We start from the raw sequence: 27,998 nt of genomic DNA, 5'->3' as shown, positions 1-27,998 counted from the left end.
CATGCTTAAATAAGCTCTAGAATTCTAAAACAATAATAAAAAATTTTGAAAAAAAAAACTTTCATTAAACAATTTTTTTTTTAAAAAAAAATAATTAACAAGATTTATGTTAACAAGTATAACAGGTAGCTAAAATATATACAACTATTAAATAGCAATGCACATGGTAGAGGATGCCGGTATCTCAGAACAAACAAAATTGCCACATGCCTGCCTACATTTGTAAAATATTTCTATGGCTGCAAAAATGTAGAACTAGACAACATATCACAAAGAAAATGTGACATGGCATTTCAATAACTTCTGTGTTTTAGATGCAAAGAGTCTGCAGAATACGTTGACCTCGAAAGACTGCACAACTCTTCTAATGAATGCCAAAAAATTGAAGCCATCTCAAGTCTTCGCAGACTCATCTTCACTGTTCTCACTATCGTCACTGCATAATAGAATCAAAACAATAGATAAAAGATAGATAATTAAATTACTAATTGTATGATGACTTAAACAACAATCGAGATTACCTGAACAATACAACAATAACAGGATTTAATACTACCTGTCTGAGATCGGAATAACATTGAAACTGAATTTGCTAATGAGCGTCTCATATAACAAAATTTCTAATAACTATGAAGTAGTATTTCTATGAGAGAAAGAAACGTGAAAGCTAAGCAAATGAGTAAAAAGATTTACCCAATATAATTTCTTTCCTCCATTTCTTTGGTGAAAATAGGAGGGAAGGAAAGGACTGAAAGAAGAAAAAAATCTCTCTACTTTGGCCTAAATTTGTTTCTGTCAGGCGAGCAAAGCACAGTTCAGAACTCAAATTCAGCACCAAAAATTTCAATATTTTTTGAAAAATTTATTTTTAAATTACTTGTATTTATATGTTTCGAAAATAAAATTTTGAAACTTAAATTTCTCTCCCTCTATTTTCCCTCCAGTGAAAGTCTAAAAGTGAAATTTTTGCAAGGATAGAAGACAAATCAGGAATACAGAAACATGGAAGAAAAGCAAGACACTCAAAAGGAAACCTGTTTACCAGAAGGGTTGCTGCTGCTTTGTAATGGCAAAATAAATCATGTTCATACATATTACAATTGAAATGAAAACCGCTGAAAAACATATCCATAATAAAATACCTGTTTTCAGAAAGCTTTGAAATTCTCCTAGCATCTAATCCGGTCATGTATCCCTGTGTAGATTGGAGGTCTCCACCTACAACAAATGATCGGTTGCATAATAAAAAAAAACATAAATTATTGAAAACAATATGAAACTAAAGAAAAACTGCAAGTGATGATTATAAACATCGATTGAGCTACTTTCCATATTCCTAATTTGAAGCTTGCCAAGTTTTTGGCGAGATATATTTTCTGGAACCTCTAGGTGAACACATGATAGAACCAAAGAATAATATGCTTTAAGGTGATAGGTCACTGAAGCATGGTGCTTTCATGTAGTTCCATAGACTAAAGTCAGACAATTCAATATGACAACATATAATTATAGATTGCAGTATATTTGGAAGTAGAATGCCTAAATAACCTGGAGTAAATTACTACTAAAATGAAACTGAATGAATGGTTGAAGAATTCTGAGAATTCCATGAGGCCAAAGAGAAACTATGATAAACAAAATCAACATAACACTGACCTTTTGTTAACTGAAAAACATGCAGAGCACAACGCTCAGCAGCAAGTCTCACTGGGCCACTCCCATCCTTTAAACTGTCTGCAATAGCTGGGCCTAAAATCGAAAGACTTGCGGTAACCGCCGTAGGATTTACCTGATGCAATCAAGGAAACAATCAGAAAAATGCAAATTTCTATCTGGCTTCTTTATAGATTTAGGGGAAAGCCAGTCAGCCATTTAAATGCATACCTTTGCATAGGCCTTTATACCAGAGAGTGCTCTTCTTCTGACCTCACTCGAGTCATCTCGAGAAGCTAAGATAAGTGACTGCATGAGCTGTGAACATACGTTTCCTTCCTTTCCAACTTGAAAACAGAGTAATCTTCCAATTGTCTTGGTTGCAGTTTCACGAATTGGGAACTGTTTTCACAAACAACAATAAATGAATGACGTTGGAATTACATAGCAAAAACAGTACATATACCAATGCTAACAGTTCTGTACCTTATCATCTTTCAAGGCATCTTTGAGAGTATCTATAAAAGATGGAAAGAGCAGACTTCGGTGCAGTGTGGATGGATTGTGCAAAGAGATGGAAGATAATGTGAGAAAAGATCCATGTCTAACAAACCAGGTTGCAGATTCAGTCAAATCCATAAGTACTTGTAGCAGACCCTGGAACTCATTATCTTCCATGTACTGAGAATAAATAATATTGTATGTCAGTGCCTCAATGCAAAATAAAACAAAAGTATAAAATAAATCTCATAAAGTAATTTAAAGAAACCAAAAAGAAGCAGAAGCTTTTGTAGTAAGTTGTTGCAAGTATTTCTCTAGTAGAAGATTCACCTATCATATCACAGCTAGACCAAATCTGGTAATCACCTTCAAACGTCTTGCAATAGACACAAATCCCAAAAATCAATCACATAAAAGATGTTGTACCTGAGACATAATTCCCATGACTTTTGCTGCAGAACTTCGCACCTCATCATCGTCAAGTTGCAACATGGCTCTCAATAAAGAGGAAGCTCGAAGCCTGATTGCACCACTCACACTTTTTCCAGCATGCTTAATAACACCTTTAAGTGCAGTGAGAACAGCTTCCTTGATGCCACCATCCGATGACTGAAAAATCATATTTAATCAAAATGGTGGTAATCCAGTTGAAATGTTTGCAATATCAACGAATCCTACCTACCTGGAGAGTGGATAGAAGGTCATTAACTAGAGGATCTACTCGTGTGCTCAGGGCACTAAGTTTTCCTAAGGCAAGTGCAGAACTTGAACGTACGGTCCTGTATTTGATATCAATCAAGCCTTTAGCAAAAGTGTTATCCAAGAAAGACTAGAAGAAGAATTCGCCAAGAGATACCACCTTGCATTGTCTTGCAAGCATTTTATGAATGTAGTTTGAAGTTGTGGAAGAAAAGGTTTAAGAGCAATCCCCCCTTTACTAATAATGATAGACAGAGTTGACAATATAGCAGCTTTGACTTGCCAAGTAAATCGATCTCCAACAATTCGTATAAGTGGCCTTCACTCACAAGAGAAATAACCAAAAGATTAAGCAGATGGTATGCAACATTGATAGACAGTAAATTACAGAAGAACAAATTCAATTTGCAAAAGTAACTGAAGGAGGCGACAATGTTGAACTTCAGAAATCATAGGTCAAAAAACACAATGCGGTAGGATCAATCTCTCCTCACTGATTCGTTGTTCAGAGTCAGTTCTCTTCCATCACTATAAACAATGATCTCATGCTTTGGCAAGTGTTGTAATGGTCTAATTGGGGTTTTGATATGGTTTTGTTTCTCAAAACTATATTGATCACAATGTGGACTGGGAGTGTTGATGACGTTCCATTTAAATAATTTGAATTGATTGATCTGTGGGCTTTAGTTTGCAAGATAATCAGTGAGTATGGTGTGTTGTTCTAACTTCTGCATCTAAGCAATAAAGATGAGGAATTTTTCAAGTTTTGCAATATACTTCTCAATGGTGTATTATTTTCTAGCTTCTAAAGAAGCATCTGCATCAAAGTCTTATTTTGTTACTCTGATTTTCTAGTTTCATGCCCATAATTTATTTGTGTAAAATCCAATAGTACATTTCTGTATCTTGCTAGTCTAGTTGTTATTAATCTTACATCTATTCAATGATATACCAAGTTCAATGGTCTAATTTGCCTATTGCAATAACTGAAAAGTTAATTTTACAATTTAGGTATATAACAGAAACATATCATTGTTTCTTCATGTAAGGATCAAGTCCAAACGCCAACTTGGGCATAGGAAGAGGTTGCCAATCAGTTTGTTGATTTTGTATATTGGTTGGTTGGATCATGGATCAGCTTGATGAGAAACATATGTTGGCAGATTAGGTGTTGGAGTAATACCACCATTGGAGTTTTGACAGATTATCACTCTTTGTGTGGAGTAATGGTTCTTATGGTTGATTCACAGTTACATGCTCTTGAGTTTGGTTTTTCTTTCTATGATGATTGTATGGCGAAACAGAAAATGATTTTTGATGAAATCAGTTTGGTTGGAGGTTGATGATTGGAGTTTGTTACTCAACTGTTAAGATAGTTGTCAAAGCAATGTTGTTACGGGCAGCAAAGAGGCCACAAATTACCCAAATGCCTAGGTGGAGCAATATGCAGATATCTTATTGTTCCTCGGTACACTTGATCCATTTCTCTTTCTGAATCTTTTTTGTTATTGCACAAGAAACATGGTTGCTATCATCATATTTAGTTTTCACATATACTTTCTTTATATATGTATAGTGATGCTTATTGATGATCATATGGTCATTCAGGCAAATTTGTTCTTTAACTACTTAAGCAAGTTATTTTAGATGATTATATGGTCAGGGTTTGAAATTTATACTCAGGAGTATTTAAAGCCATGAATTTTGTTTTATAAACACACTTTAAAAAATATTTTTTTTGTTAATAATGCATACCCAGTTACAGGAACAACAAACTCCTTCAGTGTCTGCTCACTTGTGAGAGCAATCAACTCGCCTAACCCCAAAGCAGCTTGTTCTCGCATTTCAACTGATCCATTAATTAGCCCCTGAAAGTCATACAGAACCATAGTTGGGTGATTTTGAATCACAATAACAACAACCACCCAGTTTTATCCTACTAGGCGGTGTCGGCTAAAAATCACATGATGCTAAAAATCTCAAACAAAAAAAAAAAGCTTAACTACAACAAGAATTAGTAGTGCAGGAATTCAATTATTAACATATCCCAATGTGGAAAATCTAACAACAGAAGAAGGCACCTGAAGGAATATAGGCAACAGAGGCTGAAGTGCTTTAGGAATGCAAAGTCCAGGAATAAGAACTGGTCCTCCCTGCAACAAAATCACAGTCGTATGATAGTCACCAACAAGACTCAAACAAAATACCACCACTCTGGTGGTATCCTTCATTATTAAAAAAAGATATACCTTTCTTTTTCTTCGCTCTTTATCTCGAGCAGTAGAGAGAGCATCTCGGACAACTTTAATGAACGAAGAAAGGACATCCTTTTGGAGTGATCCGACAACCCTTCCTAAAGCTTCCCAAGCAGCCTGTCATATAGAACATAAGTATATTGACATTAAGAATTACAATAAGCACAAATGTAATATTCTTTTCTCCAATTTACCATGACAGTAGCTGAATCAAAATCACTTAGCAAAGTAACAAGTGTGTATATAATATTGGATGCTTCATCCTCCAAATATAACTTGCTATTTTTGTAAAAATAGCCTATCAAGTATGAAGAACCTCTTCTCATCAAAGCCTGCACAGAGGATCATTGATTGTCTAAAGGAGGTAAACCATCAATATAAGTTAAAATAAGTTGACATAACAAAACCTGGTTATCAGCTACTCCTTTAAGAAGCTCTGATATCAAGGAGTCAATGCCTTCCTCATCAATGACAAGAACCACTGTTTCTGCAGCCTTCTTTGCAGAAGTTTGAACTTCCTAAGCATTTGACAATTAATTTAGTAAACAAAATTTATCATATTAACTTTGCCTACGAAGGCCAAATATTCTTTAAAACCAATCCACATAAATAAGAACACTTCACAGTACAAGAAGCCTAGTTATCCATAAATCAACTAAACATAATAAAGGAAGCAAATTTGCTTGGGTAAGTCACACAACAGAGAATGCTGCCACAAAAAATATTTTATGAGTTAAAATAAAAAAGTACATGCTTTTAAAAAGAGACTCTAATAGCTTTTCCAAATACATTTAATGGATTAATTAGAGCATGACTAATAATGTCTGAGAAAAAACTCATGAAAAAGAATTAACAGAAGAAAAGTAATGCTTCATTATTACAAAAGATATTCAAGCATTTAGTTTTCCTCACTTGTTAATCTGAAAACATATCCTGCATTTTTCATCAATTTATGAATAATGGTTATAATTACTACTAAGATGAAATATTATGATTTTGAAAGAGCAAAGATAAATTCAATTTAAGAAATCCATACAGAAAATATCCAATAGGAATTCAAAAAATAATGTTGACAGTGTCCTAAGCCCAACAGATAATTATTGGATTTGGACTTTATCCAACGACAATTACTCCCTAAAAGTCATGTGAGAAAGTTTTAAGAGTAAAAAGGTTGATCACCTATTGTGAGAGCCAAATGGTCATATTTAAGAAAAATAATACAAAACTTTTAATAAGTCGTAAATTGTTTTACCACATTATCATCACCCATTGCCATAATTAATGGTGGGAGGATCATTCCAATATGTGAATTAAGACCAGAGCCAGCAACTTCAGCCAAAGCTCCCAAAGCATGAGCATTGAAGGCACTAGAAAAAATGAACAGGTTTAGTAAGAACTACCATGTCAATCTCTAATTATATCGGGTGAGAGAGACTGCATAAAGGTTCACTCACGAAAGGGGAAGCTGGACTAATTTAGGCAAGATGTGAGGCAAAACAGCTGCAGTCCTGACACTGAAATAGGCAAGAAATGAGGATTCAAGGGTAATTAAACAAGCTTGCTTGCCTTCACTCAAGAAGTATGACGACACCAAATAATTAAATAACCTCAATATTTGTTTGAGTCCATCAAGTGCTGTATCAGAAGTTTCATCACCCTCTAATGCACGAAGGAGTGTGGGAACAATTTCATCAATTGCTTGCATTCCAGCACTCTGCAACATGACATTCTCGTTATAAGCTTATATACAATTGGCAAATCAAGAACATCAAATAGAACATATAGGCAAACCTTGTAAAGAGTGCTAAATGCCAAGCCAGCTGATTCACGAACCTCTTGCATGCTGGAACAAGTTGAAGAGTGATCATACAAGTTGAACAAATTTTCAACAACATATAAAAAAAGTGCAAATAGAAAATCAAACCTATCGCATAGAGCTGTACGTATTGTAGGGATAAGTTCATCCATAAAGTTCAGCAATTGGTGTTTACCAGCATTCGCCATAACTTCACTCAGACCAATGCATACACCCTTTTAAAGCACAATATGAACATGATTAAGAATAATTAACACAAGCAAAGTCTAGCTATCACGAATAAACATGATAAAAATGAAGACTCAAACACTAGCACAGAACACTTAATAAAGCACTTTAATGAACAAAACTATCAAATTTTTAAGCATTCATGGAAATGAATTATCTGATAAACTGAACCAAAAAAAAAAGTGAAGTATATTCAAGAATACTAAATGGCATTTTATTAGCACTGTTAACAATTTAACTTCTCATGAATTATTAGCCACATGCTAAAAGAATTGTGGAATGGTCCACATAAATAAACACGTGCTAAAGTATATATCGCCAAGGCACATGATGTTAGATATATTCTAAGAGCATTCAAGAAAGTATCAGAACAAAATAAACTCACTTGTCTTTTACTACTGTCAGGGTGTTTAAGCCCTTGAGCTAAAATTGGAATAATTGAAGGCAAAACCCTCTCCCCAAGCTTCCGGACAAGTTCACCAAGTGCTCTTCCAGCAACCTAACATGATGGATCATTGGTTATTCAGTTGAGTATGCACATACTAAATACTTCAATTCCTTTAGAAAACAAACCTGTCGTCTTTCTAATGAAGATGAAGCGAGAGAAGAAATCAGAGTATCCATTAAGACCGGCATTATTTCTTTGAGAGTCTTGGGAGTATTTGCCACGATAGTCTTCCATACATGCAGTGCAGCCTAAATAAAAAATGTGAGATATATTCATGTTCAACAACATTAACTTCATTGTCAGTTTGTGGCAAAATAGTAATGTGACAACAAGAAAACAAAACACAGTAGAAAGAAATATCACATACCTGACGTACAGTCAAGCTAATATCACTACGAACCATATAAATTGCAGCAAGAACTTCATTGCGCTTCTTATGCCCAAGTACCTCAATAATTGCACGACCATGTGCCTCTGTACTTGCACCTTCGTCATCACTCCCACCTTCAAGAATTGCTTTTCCAGAGGTTCCGGCAACCTGCAAACCCATAAGCCCTTATGCACAAAGATCCCTAAGACAATTCACAAAAATCTAAACAGATAAAGACCTTGAAAAGAAGATCGCCAAGGAGTTCAATAGAGCTTTGTCGTAAACGCCAATTATCACTAAAAATGCCATCCTCCACAGCAGGCAGCAACAAAGGTAAAGATCTAGTTTGATAATCCCCCCAAAAAAGTGGAAGTAAAGTTTTAATACCCAATTAAAATTTAAAAAAGAAATAGAATAAAGATGTAAGTAAAAATGTTTCGAAACAAACGTTGTCGCATAATGCTCAACAAAGACATGGCCAGCACTCAGCGCAGCATCACGAACAGATTCATTTTCATCAGCAAGCCCTGAAGGAGAAGTCAAATATCAGATAAATGTACAAATTTATGACTAATATAATCAACATACCATCCAAAATTGCAGGTAGAACCACGTGTAAATAATTCTGAAAGATGACACCCAGGGATCTTGGCAAATACTGTGTCATCATTGTAAACAGTGTTGGATTGACATGATTAATGAGAATGAAAAAAACAAATAAACCAGAAATTTACCTTAAAAAGTGTCAAATGCCCATCACGAACAGAAGACTTTTGGTGAGAACAATTTCTGATGATATCAGGAAGAATGCGCTCAAAGTAATCCTTCCCAAGAGCAGCCAAAACCTATAGAAGAAAGAATTGTGATTGCTGAACACAGAATTAATATGATTATCAAAGATTATTTGAAATTAGGTACAATTGATAAATAATATTGGTTATACTGGTTTCTTTTAGGTCAAACTGTAGGTTACCCTGTTAAACAAAAGCAAAAAACCATACATGAATGGAAACAAAAATTCCTCTATAAAGACCAAAACAAAAATCAAAATGAAATATTCAATTTATCCACTAAAATTCAAGACAACTCAGATGGGGAGATTGCCAGAAATGCATACTCTCTATATTTGATTTTCTACAGTTATTGCACATCACAAAAACTCTATTCTTCATTTCACATACATGAAGTATAATCCCGGATAATTAACATAATAAAGTTACCTTGTCACTTAACCAATAATCATGTCAAGAGTTATCCTAATAAGCATTTGTCACTAAGATTCTCCTTTATTAATGATCTTTCCTGATTACATAAAGCTAATTGGTCCTGCAAACCTAAAGCGAAAAGTTTACAACTAAGGAAACCAACTAAAGTCTTTATTCTATTAATTATTCGACAGAAACAAAACTATTAAATGTATAAAAATATGCTCCAAACACCAATATTCAACTACACAACCCAACATTCAACGAAAACAATGTCATCTACAAACAATATGCATCATGGTAATGTGTCTTGCATGTGTCCGGTGAGTTCATCCATGACTAATGTAGTGATCATAACTTCCCAATTGCCTTAACAATTCCTGAATTTGATCATATGAATGAGTCAAAAACTAGACCATGAGGATATTGACTACTATCCATCCTGTAATGCGCAAAATCTATAAGTACATTAAAAGAAGAATAGCAAAAGGTCATACACATGGAAGAGTGGAAAGAAATGATGTTTAATGTTTATGTTCAACAATTAATGGAGCATCCAAACCTCACTAAGACCCTGTGCTGCTCCAGAACGCTCAACATTGCTGCTATCAGACTTCAATGTATCCAATAACCATGAAACAAGATTTGGAAAATTCTCTTCGCCCATTCCTTTGATGAGAGATCCAAGAGCCCTAGCTGCCACTGACCGAACTTCTGGAATAGGATCAACCAACACCTGTTCGCAAGAAGGGAAGATAAATATAGTACATGTTCAGAGATCTCATTTTCAACAGGAAGAAAAAGATTGTTGAGAATTTGCACCTTTTTAATTTCAGGAAGAAGTAATCCTATATAAGGTATCATATCCTTAGGTTCAGTCACTAAGGAGCACATGTTTCCAGCAATCTGAGCAGCTTTTTTCTTTGTCTCAGCACTTCTCTCCCTTAAGCCTCTATGAACAATAGGTACCAATAATGCCAAGGATGCAGCATCAACTGAGTTGATGAAAGTGGTCTGCAAATATAGCCTAAAGTATTAAAGCACTTAACGTTTAAGACAATTAAACTAGCAAAACCTTTAGCCTACTTGAAGAAGAATGTCTAGGGAATGCTTTGTGTGCTCATTAGGATCAGTTAGACCCATCAACAGGGTGGGAACAAGAGCAGATATTTCCGGATTTTTAATGACGCTGCCAACCTAATTAAAAAAATCATGTAAAACACAATTTAAGCAACAGAGATACATAGAAGTTCGACAAAGAGGAGAAGATTGTTACCTGCTGTAGAGCAGTTTGGCCAGCATCCTGTACTTTGGGGTGTGTATCAGTCAGTATCTGCAATCAATTTTAGTAGTTGATGCATTAAAATAAATTTCACAAACCAAAGAGGATTCATGACCTAAAGACAATTGTGTTTCCAAGTCAGAAACCTCCGTTAGTTTGGGAACAATCTTCGGGAGACACTGAGAAAGTTGCTCAGGTGCACAGTATGCCATAGCACCCAGAAGCTGCACACTACTTTGCTTGGTTCGCCAAGCTTTATCTTCTAGCCCCTGAGGATATTAGAACCAAGTCACTAACTGACCTTGAAGTGAAACCACAAAAAAACACAATTCAAAACAACAGCAATCACATATTATCTGACCGATAACTCCATTCTGAAAAAATATAAGAGTAGATGATAACCATGTGTTAATGATGTAGATCGCCAAAAAGAGAGGATACTTCAAGTTAGGACAAATTTAAAAGAAAAAGCACCTTAAGAAGTGAAGGGAGAATAAGCTTCACTCCGTAACCAGTAAGACGTGACATCATTGCTCGAGCAGCACATTCAGCAGCTTCACGTACTGCTGCTACTTGATCAGAAAAAGAAACCAAAAGCAATGGCAGCATTTGAATGACATACCTGGAATACATACATAAAATAACAACATCAAACAAGCCTGTTTATTATATTTGAAAATTAAAATTTTGGAATACTTACGGTTCAAACAATCTACCAAGCTTTTCACAAAGGCACTCAAATCCAAGTAAAGCTCCTTCACGAGACTTAGCTGAATTTCTAAAACAAAAATATAACAGTCAAATTGCAACAACAATAGGTGAGAAATGTATACACAATGTCAAAATGAAGAAAATCCACAAAACCTCAAAAGAGGGAAAAAAAAACTCAACGGCTAAATTAAAAAGGACAAGCAGATTTCTTTATAAGTAATAGTTAAACCATTACTCCCATTTTGGTCTTAGTTAAATGTATATCTTACTCATGTTGAGCACTGTAAAGGAATATCCCTAGTTGAATTAAGATCAATCAAATCTCCGATTATTCTTGGTATAAAGATTAGAGCATATGGGTCCTTTCATGTACTCCTTATCAAAACTCCCTGCTTTTGATTTCTTATAAGCTATGGCTATACCAAATTTTTCATGTCAATTATCTGCTCTCCTTGACCAGGTTACAGTAAGAGACATGTAAGCTTGGCAAAACCCATTGTATTTTGCTCTTCACTAAGCATCATCTATCAAACCACTTGTAGCTATACCTTGCAACAGAATGGTTCATCGAGCTTAAAAGTCACCTTCCTGATATTGCAGATAATATAATGATTCATGTATGCACTCTTTAACAGTTTTAGAGGAGATGTAGCCCTAGTCTTCATGTATTTGGCTAATGTTGTTTCCTCTTTTATATTCAGTGGTAAAACAACCTTCTCATTTCTTTATCCTCCACAATCTATTTTACTTTATGGCTAAGTGTTTTTTGGGGTTGTTTGTGTTTGTTGAAGTGGTATTTTTTTTTGGTTGTGTTTTGTTCATGCACTTGAACCTAGCTATGATAAACTTCAAATTTCTCAAGCACTTCAACACCCATAACAGAAATATTATGATACAACATTTCAGGCCATGTAAGATTTTTCAAGACTACTAAACCTTGTTTTGTGCATTCTTCACTATCTTTGCCTCAATCCATACAGCTTCAATCAATTGCACTCATTCAAGGAAGGCTATGACATAAATGAGATATAACACAGCAGAGAAACTAGTAACACAGTAGAGAGAAATATATATATAGCAACTCTAACACAATGTTGGCACCAAATAGTCATGCCACACAATCTGCAACATAAATCATGTGGATTAAGTCCTTTTGAAGATATTGAGTTTCCGACCATTGGGCTAGATAAATGTGTTCAAAAAATCAAACAACCCTTAACCCCTCTACCACTTAAGCTTATTGTTAATTAGTCCAGGATGTTATGTCCAAGAAGCACTCTATTATATAAAGATATATAAAGATATATATATATATATATAAACTCAACAAATTGGCAATTGATAAATCATAAATATCAATACTTCTGAAAAAAGGAGACATAAAAACAAAATATTGCTAGGCTTGAGAAAAAGCAATATTAATTGTAATAATAAACCTTGTTCTTTAGTTAAAGTGCATCAACAATGAAGCTATGTACCATCAAAAGAGCAAATACATTTTAAGAAGTAACTGATAGTTCCAAGTAATAAACAACAAAGGGTGGCACACCTATCCTGTAAGCCTTCATGGAGGGCTGTGATAATGCTATAATTTTTCAAGCAAGATATTCCAAAACCTTTCGCTACACCAGCAAGACCAAAGGCTGCACCACGACGCTCTCCATATCTATCACTTTTCATCATTCGATCTATGAGTTTAGACGCAAGTGTCTGGCCGTCCTCCTAATGAATAATAATTGCACAGGAAGATTGGAAAATGAAAATACATCTTGAACAAGAAAAACAAGGACAAGAATTACCAAAGCAATTATAAAATACATCTTAAACAAGAAAAAAAGCAATAAGAAACAAAGGATTAAATATTTCAAAGGAAAAAAAATAATATTGCACACAAAATGAAATTACCTGCTTAGTTTTTAACGCAACAAAAAATACCTGTTTAGATGCCATTAATGGAGATAAACAATCAGAGACTGCTCGTTGCACGGCCTCTGAGGGAGTGTTTAGAACGTCCAATAATTTCTCTACAACAATGTGGACTTTTGGATCATCCTGCTCCAAGTATAAATTGTAAGCCAATGAGAGTAAAGTAATAGTAAATACCAATCTACAACAGGAAGGAAAGCAATGGCAATATGTAAACCACCAAAATTACTATAACTAATCTCATACCTTTGCTAAATGTTTCGCAAGAGCTCCAGTGAAGATCACAACACCTTCCCTCACAAGATCATATTTTTCTTCATCAGATACCTAAAGACAAAGAAGCAACACAGAGTTAGTGACTCTTGATGGCAAACATTAGTATTATTAGGTTTAAAATACAGGGATCCTGAATCCAACAAATAATCAATTAGTTAAAATGAGAGTACCTTCTTATTCAAATAACTCTCAAAAATAGGAAAAAGTAAAGGAACATTCTCTTTTCCATGTTTGTCAATGATCCTAATGCCTGCATTTATCATTCTTGCACGGACATCCATATTAGGATCTGCCTGAATTGAAGGAATAAGAGAAATCTTTTCAATCCTTAATTATGTATAAATTGTTATATCAAGAATGGATGAGTAAATAAGGATCAATAAGGAAAGTTAACCAATGAAATATAATATATTTATAGAAATTTTTTTGACTGAAAAAAACATATGACAGGAATAGTTTTCCTCTTAATGACGATATTATTCATGACTAACCTATATCCAAAATCAAGGTTTGAAATATCGAACCGTCCCGAGCCATAAAGTGTTTTGCTTTTTCACTATAAAATACTATTTCAATATCGTGCCAACATTTAGATATATAGTGTCAATGGTAAATTGGAGGAAGAAGAAAAAAAGAGATAAAGAAAAAAAAATAACACAATTATATATTTATTTTTCAACTAAAATGCTATGATTTTGACATTATCAATGGAAACAAATAAAAAAACTTAGGAGACATGTTAAAAAGTGTAGAATGACGACATGAATAATACTCATCGACATAATTGACATGACATAAGAGACATTGTCTCGATGCAAAGTAATATCGAATTTTAATAATTTATCACCCAGACCCGGTACAATACGAGATTTCAAATGATGTCCAAAATTTCACATCAAAATCTATACTAACCTGATTGATGCATCAAGTGGTTTGACTGTTACAAATGTATATGTGGCATGATTGAGTAGTATTATGGATGGACAAAGGTTAAGATGAATGTGGTATAATGTCGTCGAGTGACTTGGGGCGGAAGGAGTATGATTAATTATTTGGTTGTGTTGTGTGTCATGCTTTGTGAATATTGATTAAGCTAAAAGTTAGGTAGCGGTGTTTGTTGTCAATTGAGAGTGAGGGCGATCATTATAACTAGTTAGGGTTTAGGGTCACCACAACATGTCAAGATCAAAGAGATAGGTAGTTCACCTGGATGAGTTGATTATAAAGTTAAATCTATGAGGTAGACAATTAGAATAGGTGGTTGGCTAGATTTAACTCATTGTTATTATAGGTTTGATTTAGGCATGTCAATTTTTCAAGAACCTCAATTTACCTCATTTTTTTGCTTGGCTTGTTTTTACCATGGTTTGAAATACCATGTTGAAATGCTAAAGCATCTAATTCTATTTGGATAGTAAGATGAGGCACAATGATGGCATGCAAGACATTGTAGGAACAGTTCTCGACAACCATCCAACAAATGTGACACCAAAAGAGGTCCTGAAATGAATTATACACTACTTCTTGAAAGCTATAGTCAAAAGGCCTATCACCATGGGTTGAAATGTCGTTTCGTGCCGCCGGCACGGACGGTTTTTACCGTTCCGCCGGGCGGCCAAAACCGGCATAGGAGGCGTCCCCGTCTCGACGACGCCGGAGGAGACGCGGGACGCCTTCGACGCGTCCCGCGATGCGTTCTGTGGCGCCGAAGGCATCGCCGAAAGCGTCCGACGACTCTACCGACGTCGCCAGATGCTTCCGACGACCCTTCCACCGCCGTCGAACGCGTCCAGCGACGCTTCCGGTGCCGCCAGACACGCCCACAAGGATCGTGGACGATGATTGCAGGCGATCTCGCATCCGCGAGCTTTTTCTTTTTCAATAATTAATTTATTTATTTAATTAATTTAAACAATTCCTAAGGAAGCTATGTGATATTTCGAAGAGGCTTTGATAAACCTTAATTAAATTATCCTAATAAAATATATAAAAAATATATTTAAAATTAAAATAAATTTAATAAATTTTATTAATTAATATTCTGAAAAAAATAATGTTTTAAATTTCATTTAAAAATTTTAAAAATATATAATAATTCTTATTTATATTCTAATATATTTTTTATTATTTTAAATTTCATTTAAATATTTTTAAAAAATCTTTAAAAATTCTTTAAAAAAGATTAAAAAATTCTAATAAATTATATTTATATTCTGATATTTTTTATTTCAAATTTTTTTACTTAATATTTTTTTACTATTTAAAATATATATTATTTAATTAATAATTAATTAAATGAATAAATAGTTAATTTATATAATTATTATTATATATAAAGTAATATCTTGTATTAATTTATATACTTATTATTATTATTATTATAGATAGTTCCATTTTAATTTGAATTATTGATATATTAATTCTATTTAAATAAAACTATTTTTAATTATTTTTCTAACAATATTAAATTATTTAATAATTGAGAACTTATAATAAATCAATATACAACTTATTTTTATATACACCATAAAAATATTTATCTTACAATTACTATATATAAATAAAAAAATACCGAAACTGTATCGGTGTGGCACGATATGATACCGAAACCGTATCATTCCGGTCTCAGATTGAAACCTTGGCACGGGTCGAAATTTTAAACTTTGCCTATCACCACTAGTATCATCTCACATTTCTTCAATGTTGACCAATACCATGTGTCAACAGTGATAAGGAGTTGTTTCAGCAAGGACAGAATCTCTCAGTTATAATATAACCTTTCTTTGTCAAACCTTTGTACTATTATATCTACTTTATTTAGACTATCACTTTTCGAAGATTTACATCCATGCAAAATTTTAAGATCTATGATCACAAAAGAAATTTACTACTCTAGATGTGCTAAAAGCAAATTATTCCATAGTTATTCAATGATATATCCATCAATATAAAAAATTATAGTATTGATTAATGGAATATTATGAATACAATTAAACATCTCCACAGTGTTCTGTTTAAAAAAATTGTGATTAACAATATATAATATGCATAGCAAAGTTACGAGCCAACATTATAAGATGCATAAATGAATTGAATAGATGACTTAAAACAAAATTCACAAAGCCTTGAAAGAAACCTACCAAAGCACGTGATATCAGAAATGACATAACAACCGGAAGATCTTTTGTGCCAAATATATCCGCGGCTGAGTGAAGAGCCAATGCAATGCCCTGTCTCCCTATCCAGCAAGCATCTGACATATTGATTCCGATACCAAAATTTCGAATATAAAGGGAAAACAAAGTAGAAAGTGTATCCTGAAGACAGAATAACTTGTCAAATAATGGTACAACACATGGTCACTAGAACAGACATTGTGAGTATCCATGTGAATTACTTGTATTGTATCTGGATTTTCATCCAAAGCTGCAGCTAATGCCTCTGCTGCAGCAACCCGTACATTGTAATTGACATGTGATAGTCCATCAAGAATACCAGAGTAATCAATCCCTAATTCACACCCATATTTATCCCAAACTTCCTCTGCAAGTACTGTAACTGCCTGAAGAAAAATACAAACACAGATTTGATAATTGTAGGATGATGTGAATGGCTAATTCTAGATGAAGATCTTGAAAAAAAAAAATACACAACCTAGGCAGGCCCACACAGCACAAAAGAACTGCATAAAAACTTGTCAAACATAAAGCATTCTAACATCACCATTGCACTTGTACTGAGAATTTCATCTTTAAGTGAGTTAAGTTAAAGCTCAATTTGGAGAAAAACATCAGACAGTGAAAAGACGTCTAATATTTGATTAGAACCACGTGGTATTGTAAATGAAGCAGTTCAAGATAAGCCCTAACTTTTCAGTTGAAAATATAAAGCCAGTGAGGCACAAATGTGACCATTCAACTAACACAACAAACCAGACAATATTAGGGGATATTATAATGAAAGGTTTTAGGAAATGGATGGTAAATTTCACTATCGTGTTTAAAGAAAAAAACTAGGAAGAAATTCAGGTCCACAGCCAATGCCCAGAATAGAGGACCAGCAATATAAACCAAAAAGACCATTATAAAGCTCAATCAAACTCTTAATAGCATAAAAGTGTTGTGCTAGTGCAATGCATATTACTAAGATATGGATTAGGTTTACATGTACAGCCTTGGCAATAGAATTAGTCAACCAAAGGTTAGCAACATAAACCTTACATATCTCATCTAATGATTTAGATATCTTGATAAATAAACCAGATGAACAAGACATAACTGATGCAGAAGCTATAAGCATAGTTTGTGTACATTAAATTGTGAGGAAAAAGATTCACCGACCTTCTCTGGATCATGCAAAGCAATCCAAATACTTGTCGTGACCAAAGCATCATCCCGAAGCACATGGCCGGGGATAGAAGGAATGCATCTTATAGCAGTCAAGCAGGCAAGTCGCACATGCAGATCCTTAGCATAAACTCCAGAAAGGGCCTAAATTACACAGAAATATTAGTAACAAAAAGAATCAAAAAACATAGTATGTGTAATTTTAAGTAACAAAAGCACATTTTACTCACTTTGGCCAATTCATCACCTTGGATACCTAGGCATAACTCATTCAACATAGGCCCAATTAATGGCTGATAAGCGGGAATAACACCAAGGACATGATAAAGAACCTGGAAAAAGCCATGAAGAGTCAACAAGAGACAATAAAATTAGAATATAAAATGGTTAATCATCATTACAAAACCAAAGTATTCATATCCAACCAAGAGCATCCGTGGCCTAGGGAGTGGCAATATAGGATCCAAATGCATAGATAGTATGTGTAGTAAGTCATCATGAAGTGCAGTCTTCTTAGGAGAAAGCAGAATATGCTCGATTACCTAGAAGAAATGGAGCAATTAAAAAGAATAGCTAGCAAAAAGCAAAGTTAGATGATAACTAAATTTAGACAAAAATATACCGGAAATATAAAGGTAAAGGAGTCTGCTGGAAGCGGTCCATCTTTACATGACACTAACAGGCCATTAACTATTTGCTCAAAAATACCCAATGAAGGGCGTTTGGGAACTTGACCTTCAACGGATGGGGTAAGTTCCAAGACTACGTGTACATCTTTTGCAGAAATTAAACGCAAAGCAGCAGCTATCTCGTGTGCCCAGATAGAAAGAGGTGGGGCTAGACAGTGAGCAAGATTTAGCATAGTCTCAAATGCTGCATCTCCAACAATTGATGAGTGCAGTAACGGATCAACGTATTTCACCTACAGCAGATTGTTTGAGGATAAGAAATAAAATGGCCAAACTAAATCTCTGTTGCAACAATTGTTTAGCCAGTAACTAAAAAGCACAAGTCACTAATGACCATTAATTCAATTGATAGATTATGAAAAAAAAAACACTTTCACAGTACCTATAAGCAATCTTGAAGTAGGAAGGCAAAATATATATATATATATATACAATCACTTACTAGTGTAGGTAGCTGGCCATGAGTAAATATTGGATTAGCAATAGCCATCTGACCAAGAGTCCTAAGCATAACTGACAGATTTTTCTGAATAAGCTTAACCCTGTGACGAATAACTGTTTCCTCCTTCAGCAACAATTCCCTCGCTTCCTCCTTGGCAGTCTTTGCCTTCTCCACATGAACTATAAAAACTTACATGTTACTATTCAACATCAGTAGCAAAACAATCCTGTCTTCAATAAGATTTACCATTCTTCTTGCTACCCTTTCCTGTGTCTCTCTTCACCGTGTTTATGGATTCCTTTTTACTTGTCTCTCTTTGTACTGAAAGGTCAGTTGGTGCATTCCCCTTTGATAAGGGAAGGAAATATTTAATTTTGCAAAAATTACACTCTTGATAAAGTACAGGTTAAGTCATGTAAGCATACCAATCCATCTTGTTCGCCATAAACCTTAAAACGGCCTTTTGGTTGCCTAGAATTTTTAGCAGCAATAGTTTCAGCAACATAAACTCCTTGTTCAGTAGATAATTGCCCTTCTGGTGTATAAAATATCTAAAAAAGCATACAAAGATAAAACAGCTGCTAACTTTTATTATGTTATGATCATATTTAGACCAAAATGGAGTTGGGAGAAAAAGTCAGAAAAATGAACTTATAAAGTAGAATACGCCAAGATAACACAATTTTGTAAAATCTTCAAAATGGTAAACTTATTTGAAAATGTACTCAGGTGAGAGTACCAATAGAGGTGTTTTTTTTTTGTAAATTTTACAAGTTTTATTTCAATGTTACATTTGCACAAGTTCACCAGACTCCCAGCTAGTAGGTGGGACAAAATTTAAGTGAGAAATCCAATTAATTTACGAAGAATGAACAAACTCCATGCCCTGGTAGTAACAAAATAAGTGATCATGTGGACACTCAATGACGATAAAAACACAATGATCATTTTTAGACCTTTAATAAACCACAAATGCATTTCAAATCAGATAGCATTACTTCACATCATGAATCAATTTAACTTCAAATGTGTTTACATGCCAAACAGAAACCAAATTTTACGGATCAAGAGTAAAAGAACAGCATGGTGATTAAAAACGTTCAGAAAAGATAGTGTCTGCATAATGAAATAACTAAAAAGTGCAATATGTTGAAACTGGAGAATGTTTGTGTGGTTGAATTTAGGAATCTTGATAATAAGAACAAAATGCTTAAGGCAATCATAGTGGATCATGCTATTTGCTATAAATTATAATTAACTCAGAGGAAGAATTATTTGCACGACAACATGAAGAAACTGAAAACAGTCAGATGACCTAAAATAATCATCGACTATCTCACCTTAATATCATTTTCTGTGAGCATATCATGTAATGAATGATCTAGGAGACTGCTAAAGTGCTGAAAATGCAAAACAAATGCAATGAGTTAAGAATCGTATAGAAAATATAATATTGCATCAATAAAACAACAAAGAAACTTACATTTTCAAATTCAATGAACAAATCATTTGGGGATATAGTCATTAATGTTGATAGAGAACGTGTGGCTGCAAGCTGTTCTAGTGTGCTTGAACTAAAGAGTCCAGTAGACCCAAGCAAATCCTAAAAGGATAATAATAGCATATGAAAAATCCAAGGAAATGGAAAAAAAAAAAAAAACTGCTCAACAAAATATAATCTATCTAGTTTTTAATGTGAGAAAAATACAATGACATTTATGGTCTGTACAATACAAATTTAAAATTTAATATTTTAGTAAAACTAAACATTACAAATATCAATATCTGTTTTTTGATATGGCTACAAGTAAACCAGCCACTGATGGCTACATGATTGCAGATCATCAGTTGTTTTTCATATTCAGATCAACACCTAAAGCATAGACAAAGTACTACAGAATGAAAATCAGAAGATTGGCAAATGGCATTACCTTGCATATTGGCTCAAGATTCACAGCCACAATATCCACTATGTTATAACCATGTCTCTGCAAATTCCTTTGAAGCCTCTAAAAATGTTTAGCTTTTAGTTAACATCAATTCCAAGTATAACCTACCCACTAATTATGAAAATCAAGAATTGAAAAAAAAAAAATTGTCATACAGAGTGAAAGCCAAAAGTGGTATCAAAGTGCAACATAGAGCAAATGGTTTCAATGAGGCACTAGGAATAGACTGAGCTTATGTTGCAATAGATAATTAGACAAGGGAACTCTCAAACATGTCCAATATAGTATTTTACAAAGGCCAAATCAGCAACACCAACATGAACAAAAAAAAAAAAAAGAAAGCACCTACCTTCCATACTTGGTTACGTATACCATTGTTGGCAATGCAAGGGTGATGTGAGCAAAATATCAGCTGGGAATATGAACCGCGGAAACCGGAAACAGCTGCAGGTGCGATAAGAAGCAAACATTTCACCAACAATTCAACGGATGGTAGATTTGGTATTTGTGCCTCATGCCAACTCTCTGTGTCACTGACCATGAATGCATCATCTTAGGAAGTTAATTGAGAAAATTAATCAAATAAGAAACTAGTAATTGGCATAAGAAGTTAGGTACAGTGACATTCAACTAGATATAGTGAAAACAAACACTAGTAACAGTTCGGCAATGAAAACAAACCAAAAGGTAGAACTATAAGAGAAATATAAAGAGCAAATACTCAATCAAAGAAGCTTAAACATTGTACGACTCTGACTAGAGTACAAGCATCATATAGCATGTATCTAAGTATCAAACACATCACAATATCAAGCGGCAACATGGGGTTAAGCAAATCTAGGTGTCCATATGCCTCACCCTTACAAAGGCAATCATTTAGATTTTGGAGGCACTGAGTAGACCACAATTGACCACATGCTCAATTACAAAGAGAACAGAGATTTAGCAAGAAACACAGCACTTACGTAAGCTTCAATTGTGAAATTTTCTCAGTAACTAAAGACAACCACGACCTATATTCAAGAAGAAGATTTTCCACCAAAATTGCCGAAGAAGAGCTAATTTTGCAGGTAGCTTCATAAGCAACCTTCCGAACATCCCAACTGGGATGACAAATTAGATAGACTAGCAGCTGCAACACAAATCAAAAGGCACTACTAAGTAAAAAGATCACAGAGAATAAAATCATCAAAAAAATTCTAAAAAGCATTTATGAGTACCTGTGACAAGGACCTAATAGACAAGGACTCTGAGACCCTAGAAAAAGTAAACCACTGAATCATTCCCCTAACAGATTTCCACAAAATATAAAAAATAAAAAAAATAAACATGAACTATATTTCATAAACATTAACAAATAATGTAAACCTTTGAAAATGTTCTACAAGCAGAACCTCGAGTAGATCTATACAAGCAATGCAATCTTCATTTATCAGTTTTGCTACCTGTAAAACAAATTAACAAGCCATGAGAAGAACACCGACAGTGAACCACTATGATATATCATCATCATCAAGGCAGTAAACAATACATTATAGACTAGTGTCTGAATGCAGTGAAAATAGTTTTTTTATTTAATTTTTTTTTCTCATACTTATTTCTTCTTTATTTTGATTATGATACCGCAATGTTATAACTTTATATTTCCAAGCATATAGACATTCTTGCAATTTAACTAGTATAGGCATATATCAGTGATGCAACCTTTTGAAGTGATGTTCTTACAGAGAACATAAGTGTTTGAAAGAGATATAACTAAAGATTATTCTACATAATGTAGAATAGAACACTTTAAAAAATCAATTCATAACAAAACACTGAAAAGAAGTACACAATACATTATCAACTAGCGTCTGAATGCAGTGAAAACAGTTTTTCTATTTCATTTTCTTTCACATACTTATTTCTTCTTCATTTTTATTATGATACCACAATGTTTAAGTTTATATTTCCAAGCATATACTCATTCTTCCAATTTAATTTGTATAAGCATATATTAGTGATACAACCTTTTGACGCAATGTTCCTACAGATGCAATGTTCTTCATTTTTATTATGATACCACAATGTTTAACTTTATATTTCCTAGCATATACTCATTCATCCAAGTTAACTTGTATAAGCATATATTAGTGATACAACCTTTTGACGCAATGTTCCTACAGAGAACATAAGTGTTTGCAAGAGATGCAACTTAAGATTATTCTACATACTGTAGAATAGAGCACTTTTAAAAAAACAATTCAAAACAAACCATTGGGAAAAAGTATAAAGAGGAGCACAGATTCTCAATATTAACAAAAAAATGTCATGTACCAATCCCCCCCCCCCAAAAAAAAAAAAAAAAAAAAAGCAACAATTTTAAGGTGTACCAGAAGGACAGAAAATGTTTGATAACATATTTACAATCTGAAAGGTGTAAAAAATTAATGTAAGACCTTTAACGGAATGAATAAATAAATAAAAGGCTTAAGTTTGCAAAAACATAGATTTTTCAATTACAAAGATTACATAGATACTTAGTAATCCTATTCTAGCTTGTAATGAAGGTACCGATAATCTTCAAACTGTCAATCAGATGTTGCTTGACCAATGAAGCCATATAACCACAAATAAAGTACTTTCTCAAGAGTCAAAGTGTCACCTTTTTCTTTTGCCCCATTACACCATTGATAATATCAAATGCTTACATATTATATACACATCTATAAAGAGATTGAGAGAATTCTTCTGTGAATCCTTCAGTTTGGTAAATTCTAAGACCATAGATACTTGGGTTCACTTCATAGTGGATCTGAACATTACCGAACCAATGGAAAAGTAATTGTAAGTTCCATTTCTGAAGAGTAATACTTGGTTTAGGTGGAAACTTTTTTCCAAAGATAACTTTAGTTGTCAAAAAAAAAGTATTCAGACAACCTAGAATTGCATGGGTCAAAGGGTCCCATAACATTGACAATTAAAATAAGTACAATCCACTTTAATTAAAAAAAAAACAGCAGCATGCATAAGTCCATATGACTCTAAATACAAGTTTTCTAAGTCATGCCAACCGGCTCTTGGTTTTTACGCTCTACCACAACCATTAGGATGTCTTTGACTACAATGAAGCAATCCAAAGTGAAAATGCTGACTGAAGATGTAGTCATTTCTATTCTTTTCATATGAAATGAGACAGAAAAACATGGAAGGCTAATCCAATAGCAACAACTTAAACCTAAACATGCAATTGGGTACTACTCATTTTGCTTCAAGTATATAGTTAGACTTGATATGCATCAACAAAACAAGGTTCCCTTCAACCTATCATATTATATTTTTAAATCCCTTAATCCACATACATCTATCATAGTTATGAAATTGACTGTTCTCATTTCATCTAAAAATCTCATTGGCCAAAGGGTTATGTAATTTCAGGTAGGGTATTTTGCACCAACAACCTTCCCTAACTAGTTGCACAAATTGCCAAAATTAGGAAAAAAAAACCATGAGAGTTGACAGTATCAATTGATGCTAACTAAGCAAGGTCAGGACTAGATAAAATAAATCATAAAAATTGGATTTTCAATCTAAACAATCATGACCATGACTAGATTTTCATGTCAATGAAGACAAAAAAAAAACCAATGAAAGGAGAAAAGGAGATAAACAAAAAGAAAGAAGAATTGTTAAAACAATTTCCCAAGTATAATGTATTCACTCATTGGCAACATTATAGAATAATTACCAGAGAAGTAGGCATAATTGAGGAATCATTTTGAGCGATTAATTCCCAAAGCTTTTCTTTAAGAAGAAAATCATCTGTAGGAAACATAATATTATGTAGATATAAATCAAAAGTAGGTAACGTAAACCAAAATACAAAATAGAATATACGATTACCTATTTTAGCATCGACAGTGGCAACTTTTGCTAGTGAAAATAATGCATAGATTCCATCTAACCTTTGAGTAGCTTTTGAGAAACCAGTTTTTACTAAGTGAGTGAGAGGCTCAAGTAGACATGATACCTGATAAAAGATCAAACTTACCAACCAGGAATTGACAAGGAAACAAAGTGCAATAAAAGAAAGTATCCGTTCGCTTACTTTTGTCAATGTATCTGACTTTTTGCATATAACTCGCAAGCATCTAAGGTGGCCTTTTCTTAAACTGTCTTTCTCCTTTAGACCTGAAGCAATAAAAGAGATGACTTCTTGATTGACAGCTTCAGAAGTTCTAGATGCCCATGATGCCAGAGCTGACAAAACTGCCAGCTTCACCTCCTCACTTACTGCCATAAAATAAATAACTATAATCAGCACTAGAAAAGTGAGGAATGGAAAAAACAACACCAGAAGGCTTTTTACCATCTTCCTTGTAACAAGACATAAGAAAGCTTGATACTGTAGGTGCTAATTTACTTAGTGATTTTGCTGCAGGAGATTTTGATAATTCTTCAATAGCATTTATCATTCCAGTCCTCTGATAAGGATTCGTGAGTTTTCCCTCGGAACCTATTCGACACAGTCAATAACAATTGAAGAATAGGCTGAATTAACTCTTCAAATGAACAAGGGCATGAACCAAGGTACCGAATGGTGACAGAATAATGATTCAAGAAATGATAATCAAAGCTGACCTCCTATAATTGCTTTTATAGCACCAAACATTGAAGGTAGAGCATCTGGATCACTAGACTTTTCACTTAACAGTCCTACAACGGACAATGCTACAGTTCTCCTTTCCTCATCTACATGACGGGTCTGTGGAAGGACAACCAAGAGAAGCTCCTTGAAATACTTGCTCAAGTCAAGATTGATCAATTTTAATAGAACTCCAACAGACTCCAGTACTATCTCTGGATTCCTCTTTAAAGCTTTAATTGATGATGGGAGGACTACGGTCTTGAACTCTTCATGCTCCATATGCATGAAAAGAGGTTGAAAAGCTTCACAAAGCCCTTGAGGTGGTCTGTCCTTTGTGTTTAACACTGATCTAATAAATATCTCAAGAAACACATGCTACATGGGAAATATATTAAAATAATGAATAGACATAGAGAGAAAAAACACAAATATGATAAGCAACAAAAATAATAGTATAATAATATTTTACCTTCAATTCATCAAACAATGATGGAATTTGAATTGCATGCTCAAGCAACAATTTTATCAGATGAGTACTATCCTTTGTGGAAATTCTTGAATTCTTTAATTCCTCTACGTAGGCCTTGTATGTATCAGATGACTGAAATTTATAGAGCAGACAGGTTGAGTGAATTTTAAGCCAGACTCTTAAATCATGAATCATCAAATAATAAGTACCTGTGAAAAAAGATTAAAGAAAAGATCCTTGCAGGATTTGCGCTTATGGAAAGATCCCTGCATGAGGATATTGCACAGGGCAGCCTGCGAAGTTGCAAACCTTACAAAACCACCCTTTGAAATAGATATGAACTGACTCCATTTTAGTAGAAGGCATGACCACTTAAGAAGTTTATAGCATCCAACATGACATTGAATCTTTGATTGTTTTTCCATGGCCTGCAAAAGTGCCGTCGCAAACCCTCTCATGAAGGTATTTTCACTGAGCGCTTTAACAATGAAATCATCAACGGATTTTCTCGATGCTCGATCATCATATGTAAACAAGGTTTGGAAAACGATATCAACCAATATGGGTGAAATATCAGATGTCAAACCTGTGAAAATGAAAAAATAAAGAAAATATAATATGGGGAAAACATCATTGATCATGAAACAGCTGCTTTGATAACATAATCTTGGTTACAATATGTAAGAGACATTAAGCAAGTACATAAAATGAGCAAGGCCATAGTAGAAGTGAAGCAGAAAATTGCAATTAGAGAATGAGTGCTAACAAAAAGTAAAAAACCAAGCATAGACCCAGAAAAACAATAAAAAATACACTGCAATAACAAGAAAGAAATTAAAATGAGCGAATGTTCATAGAGACAAATAAATATTACTTAGTGTAGACTGTAGAGCCAGAGGAGCAAACAAACAACCATTATATTCATCAAAAAAAAGAAATTAAAATAGGCTAAAACAAAATATTGAAGAAATATAATGCCAATCAATTCCAAGTATGACATCTATGGAATCCCAAAGATAATCCATAACATGAGTACAGTTTAAATAAATGACGTTTAAGTAATAGAACACGCTTATGGTTATTCAAAAAAGGAACGGGCTTAGGAGAGACTGCTTAGAGTTTGTATTCATACAAAAGCCTCAGGATAGAAAATAAAAGGAAGAACAATTTCGCTACATTTAAACTAAATTTCGACAATCAGATTTTAGAATGTTAATCAAATTCCCTTCAGATACTATTGTTATTTCTCTACGTTAGGCCCTGTAGAAAAGTTAAACTAGCATGGCACTATAATTCGACTTTCCAGGCGTGGCAAACTTCATCAAACATATTGCCAAATTTATGGTACGCTGCCCTGAGTGAACAACCAACATAGACGCCTTGAACCAGTGTTTCAAATTTCGCCGGTGAGAACGGGAACCATCAAGCCACCAATAACATACTTATCGATCAAGATCGAATTACCCAGTAAGTACTAATACTGTCGCCTATGTAAGCTAACCTGAGATCTGAAGGAGAGGAGGCAATTTCTCGCGGAAAATTTGAACACGCTGCTTGGTGGACGAAGTGGAGACCTCGTCAGCGGCAGCTCGGAGCAGTTCCATGGGCTGATCCATTGCGGAAGCCCCCGAACTGTTCGGGTTGTAAGAATTCGGATGATCGGAGCGCGAAGGGTGGCTGGCAGCAGAAGTTAGGGCATTTGAAGAGAAGAGTGTCACTCGAAATTACAACTTTAGGGCCCATATTTTACAAATTGACTGATATGTCCATTTTAATGTTGGACTGGGCCACTGGTGGGTGGACTGTTAGACTGATTGGGCCATTTCAACGAAGGGGGAAAGGTATGCATTGCTACAAATAAGCTGCTTTAATAATTAAAGTCAATGTTATGGAATGTACCATTCCAAATTGATTGGATAAATTTGATATATAAAACTCGTTTATTAATTGTAAAAGAATATATATAAAAAAAAAATTAGCATTCATAAATAATGTTGCTGAATAATTTATGAATAAATTTATTTTTTTAATTTATATAACATTTAGTAATAAAAAATATAATACATATGAAAATATTGATGAATTATTTTGTAGATTTTTATATGT

General features: G+C 34.0%; 1 protein-coding gene across 2 annotated transcripts; it reads right to left on the bottom strand.

Moving 5' to 3' along the window:
* Positions 1 to 59: 59 nt before the first annotated feature.
* On the bottom strand, positions 60 to 27,579 carry LOC122015037 (protein ILITYHIA-like). Of its 2 annotated transcripts, none has more exons than XM_042571674.1 (60): positions 27,394 to 27,579; positions 26,102 to 26,478; positions 25,893 to 26,024; positions 25,417 to 25,798; positions 25,145 to 25,291; positions 24,884 to 25,068; positions 24,679 to 24,805; positions 24,524 to 24,597; positions 22,165 to 22,241; positions 22,017 to 22,083; positions 21,762 to 21,928; positions 21,146 to 21,329; positions 20,779 to 20,856; positions 20,331 to 20,450; positions 20,188 to 20,247; positions 19,273 to 19,398; positions 19,094 to 19,193; positions 18,848 to 19,026; positions 18,339 to 18,638; positions 18,142 to 18,258; positions 17,947 to 18,048; positions 17,711 to 17,860; positions 16,768 to 16,932; positions 16,511 to 16,687; positions 13,541 to 13,663; positions 13,341 to 13,421; positions 13,104 to 13,220; positions 12,718 to 12,890; positions 11,158 to 11,235; positions 10,932 to 11,079; positions 10,604 to 10,726; positions 10,452 to 10,508; positions 10,262 to 10,372; positions 9,998 to 10,189; positions 9,738 to 9,911; positions 8,705 to 8,815; positions 8,559 to 8,628; positions 8,419 to 8,497; positions 8,209 to 8,311; positions 7,968 to 8,138; positions 7,726 to 7,848; positions 7,538 to 7,651; positions 7,033 to 7,139; positions 6,900 to 6,951; positions 6,716 to 6,822; positions 6,563 to 6,622; positions 6,361 to 6,475; positions 5,516 to 5,626; positions 5,303 to 5,440; positions 5,103 to 5,225; positions 4,935 to 5,006; positions 4,609 to 4,721; positions 3,014 to 3,172; positions 2,837 to 2,933; positions 2,581 to 2,763; positions 2,140 to 2,334; positions 1,885 to 2,055; positions 1,657 to 1,789; positions 1,143 to 1,218; positions 60 to 436 (listed from the first exon to the last, which is right to left on the bottom strand). In XM_042571674.1, exons 1-60 carry the CDS (start codon positions 27,506 to 27,508, stop codon positions 394 to 396), a joined length of 7,911 nt encoding a protein of 2,636 aa, XP_042427608.1. In that variant the 5' UTR covers positions 27,509 to 27,579; the 3' UTR covers positions 60 to 393. The 2 variants fall into 2 exon arrangements, with proteins under 2 accessions (XP_042427608.1, XP_042427609.1); XM_042571675.1 differs by having other exon boundaries at positions 22,017 to 22,053.
* Between the last annotated feature and the right edge of the window lie 419 nt (positions 27,580 to 27,998).

Source organism: Zingiber officinale, chromosome 8B (assembly GCF_018446385.1).
Source record: "Zingiber officinale cultivar Zhangliang chromosome 8B, Zo_v1.1, whole genome shotgun sequence".
NCBI lineage: Eukaryota > Viridiplantae > Streptophyta > Magnoliopsida > Zingiberales > Zingiberaceae > Zingiber > Zingiber officinale.
Note: the sequence above shows the minus strand (reverse complement) of the source record. Positions and strands in the feature narration are given on the sequence as shown.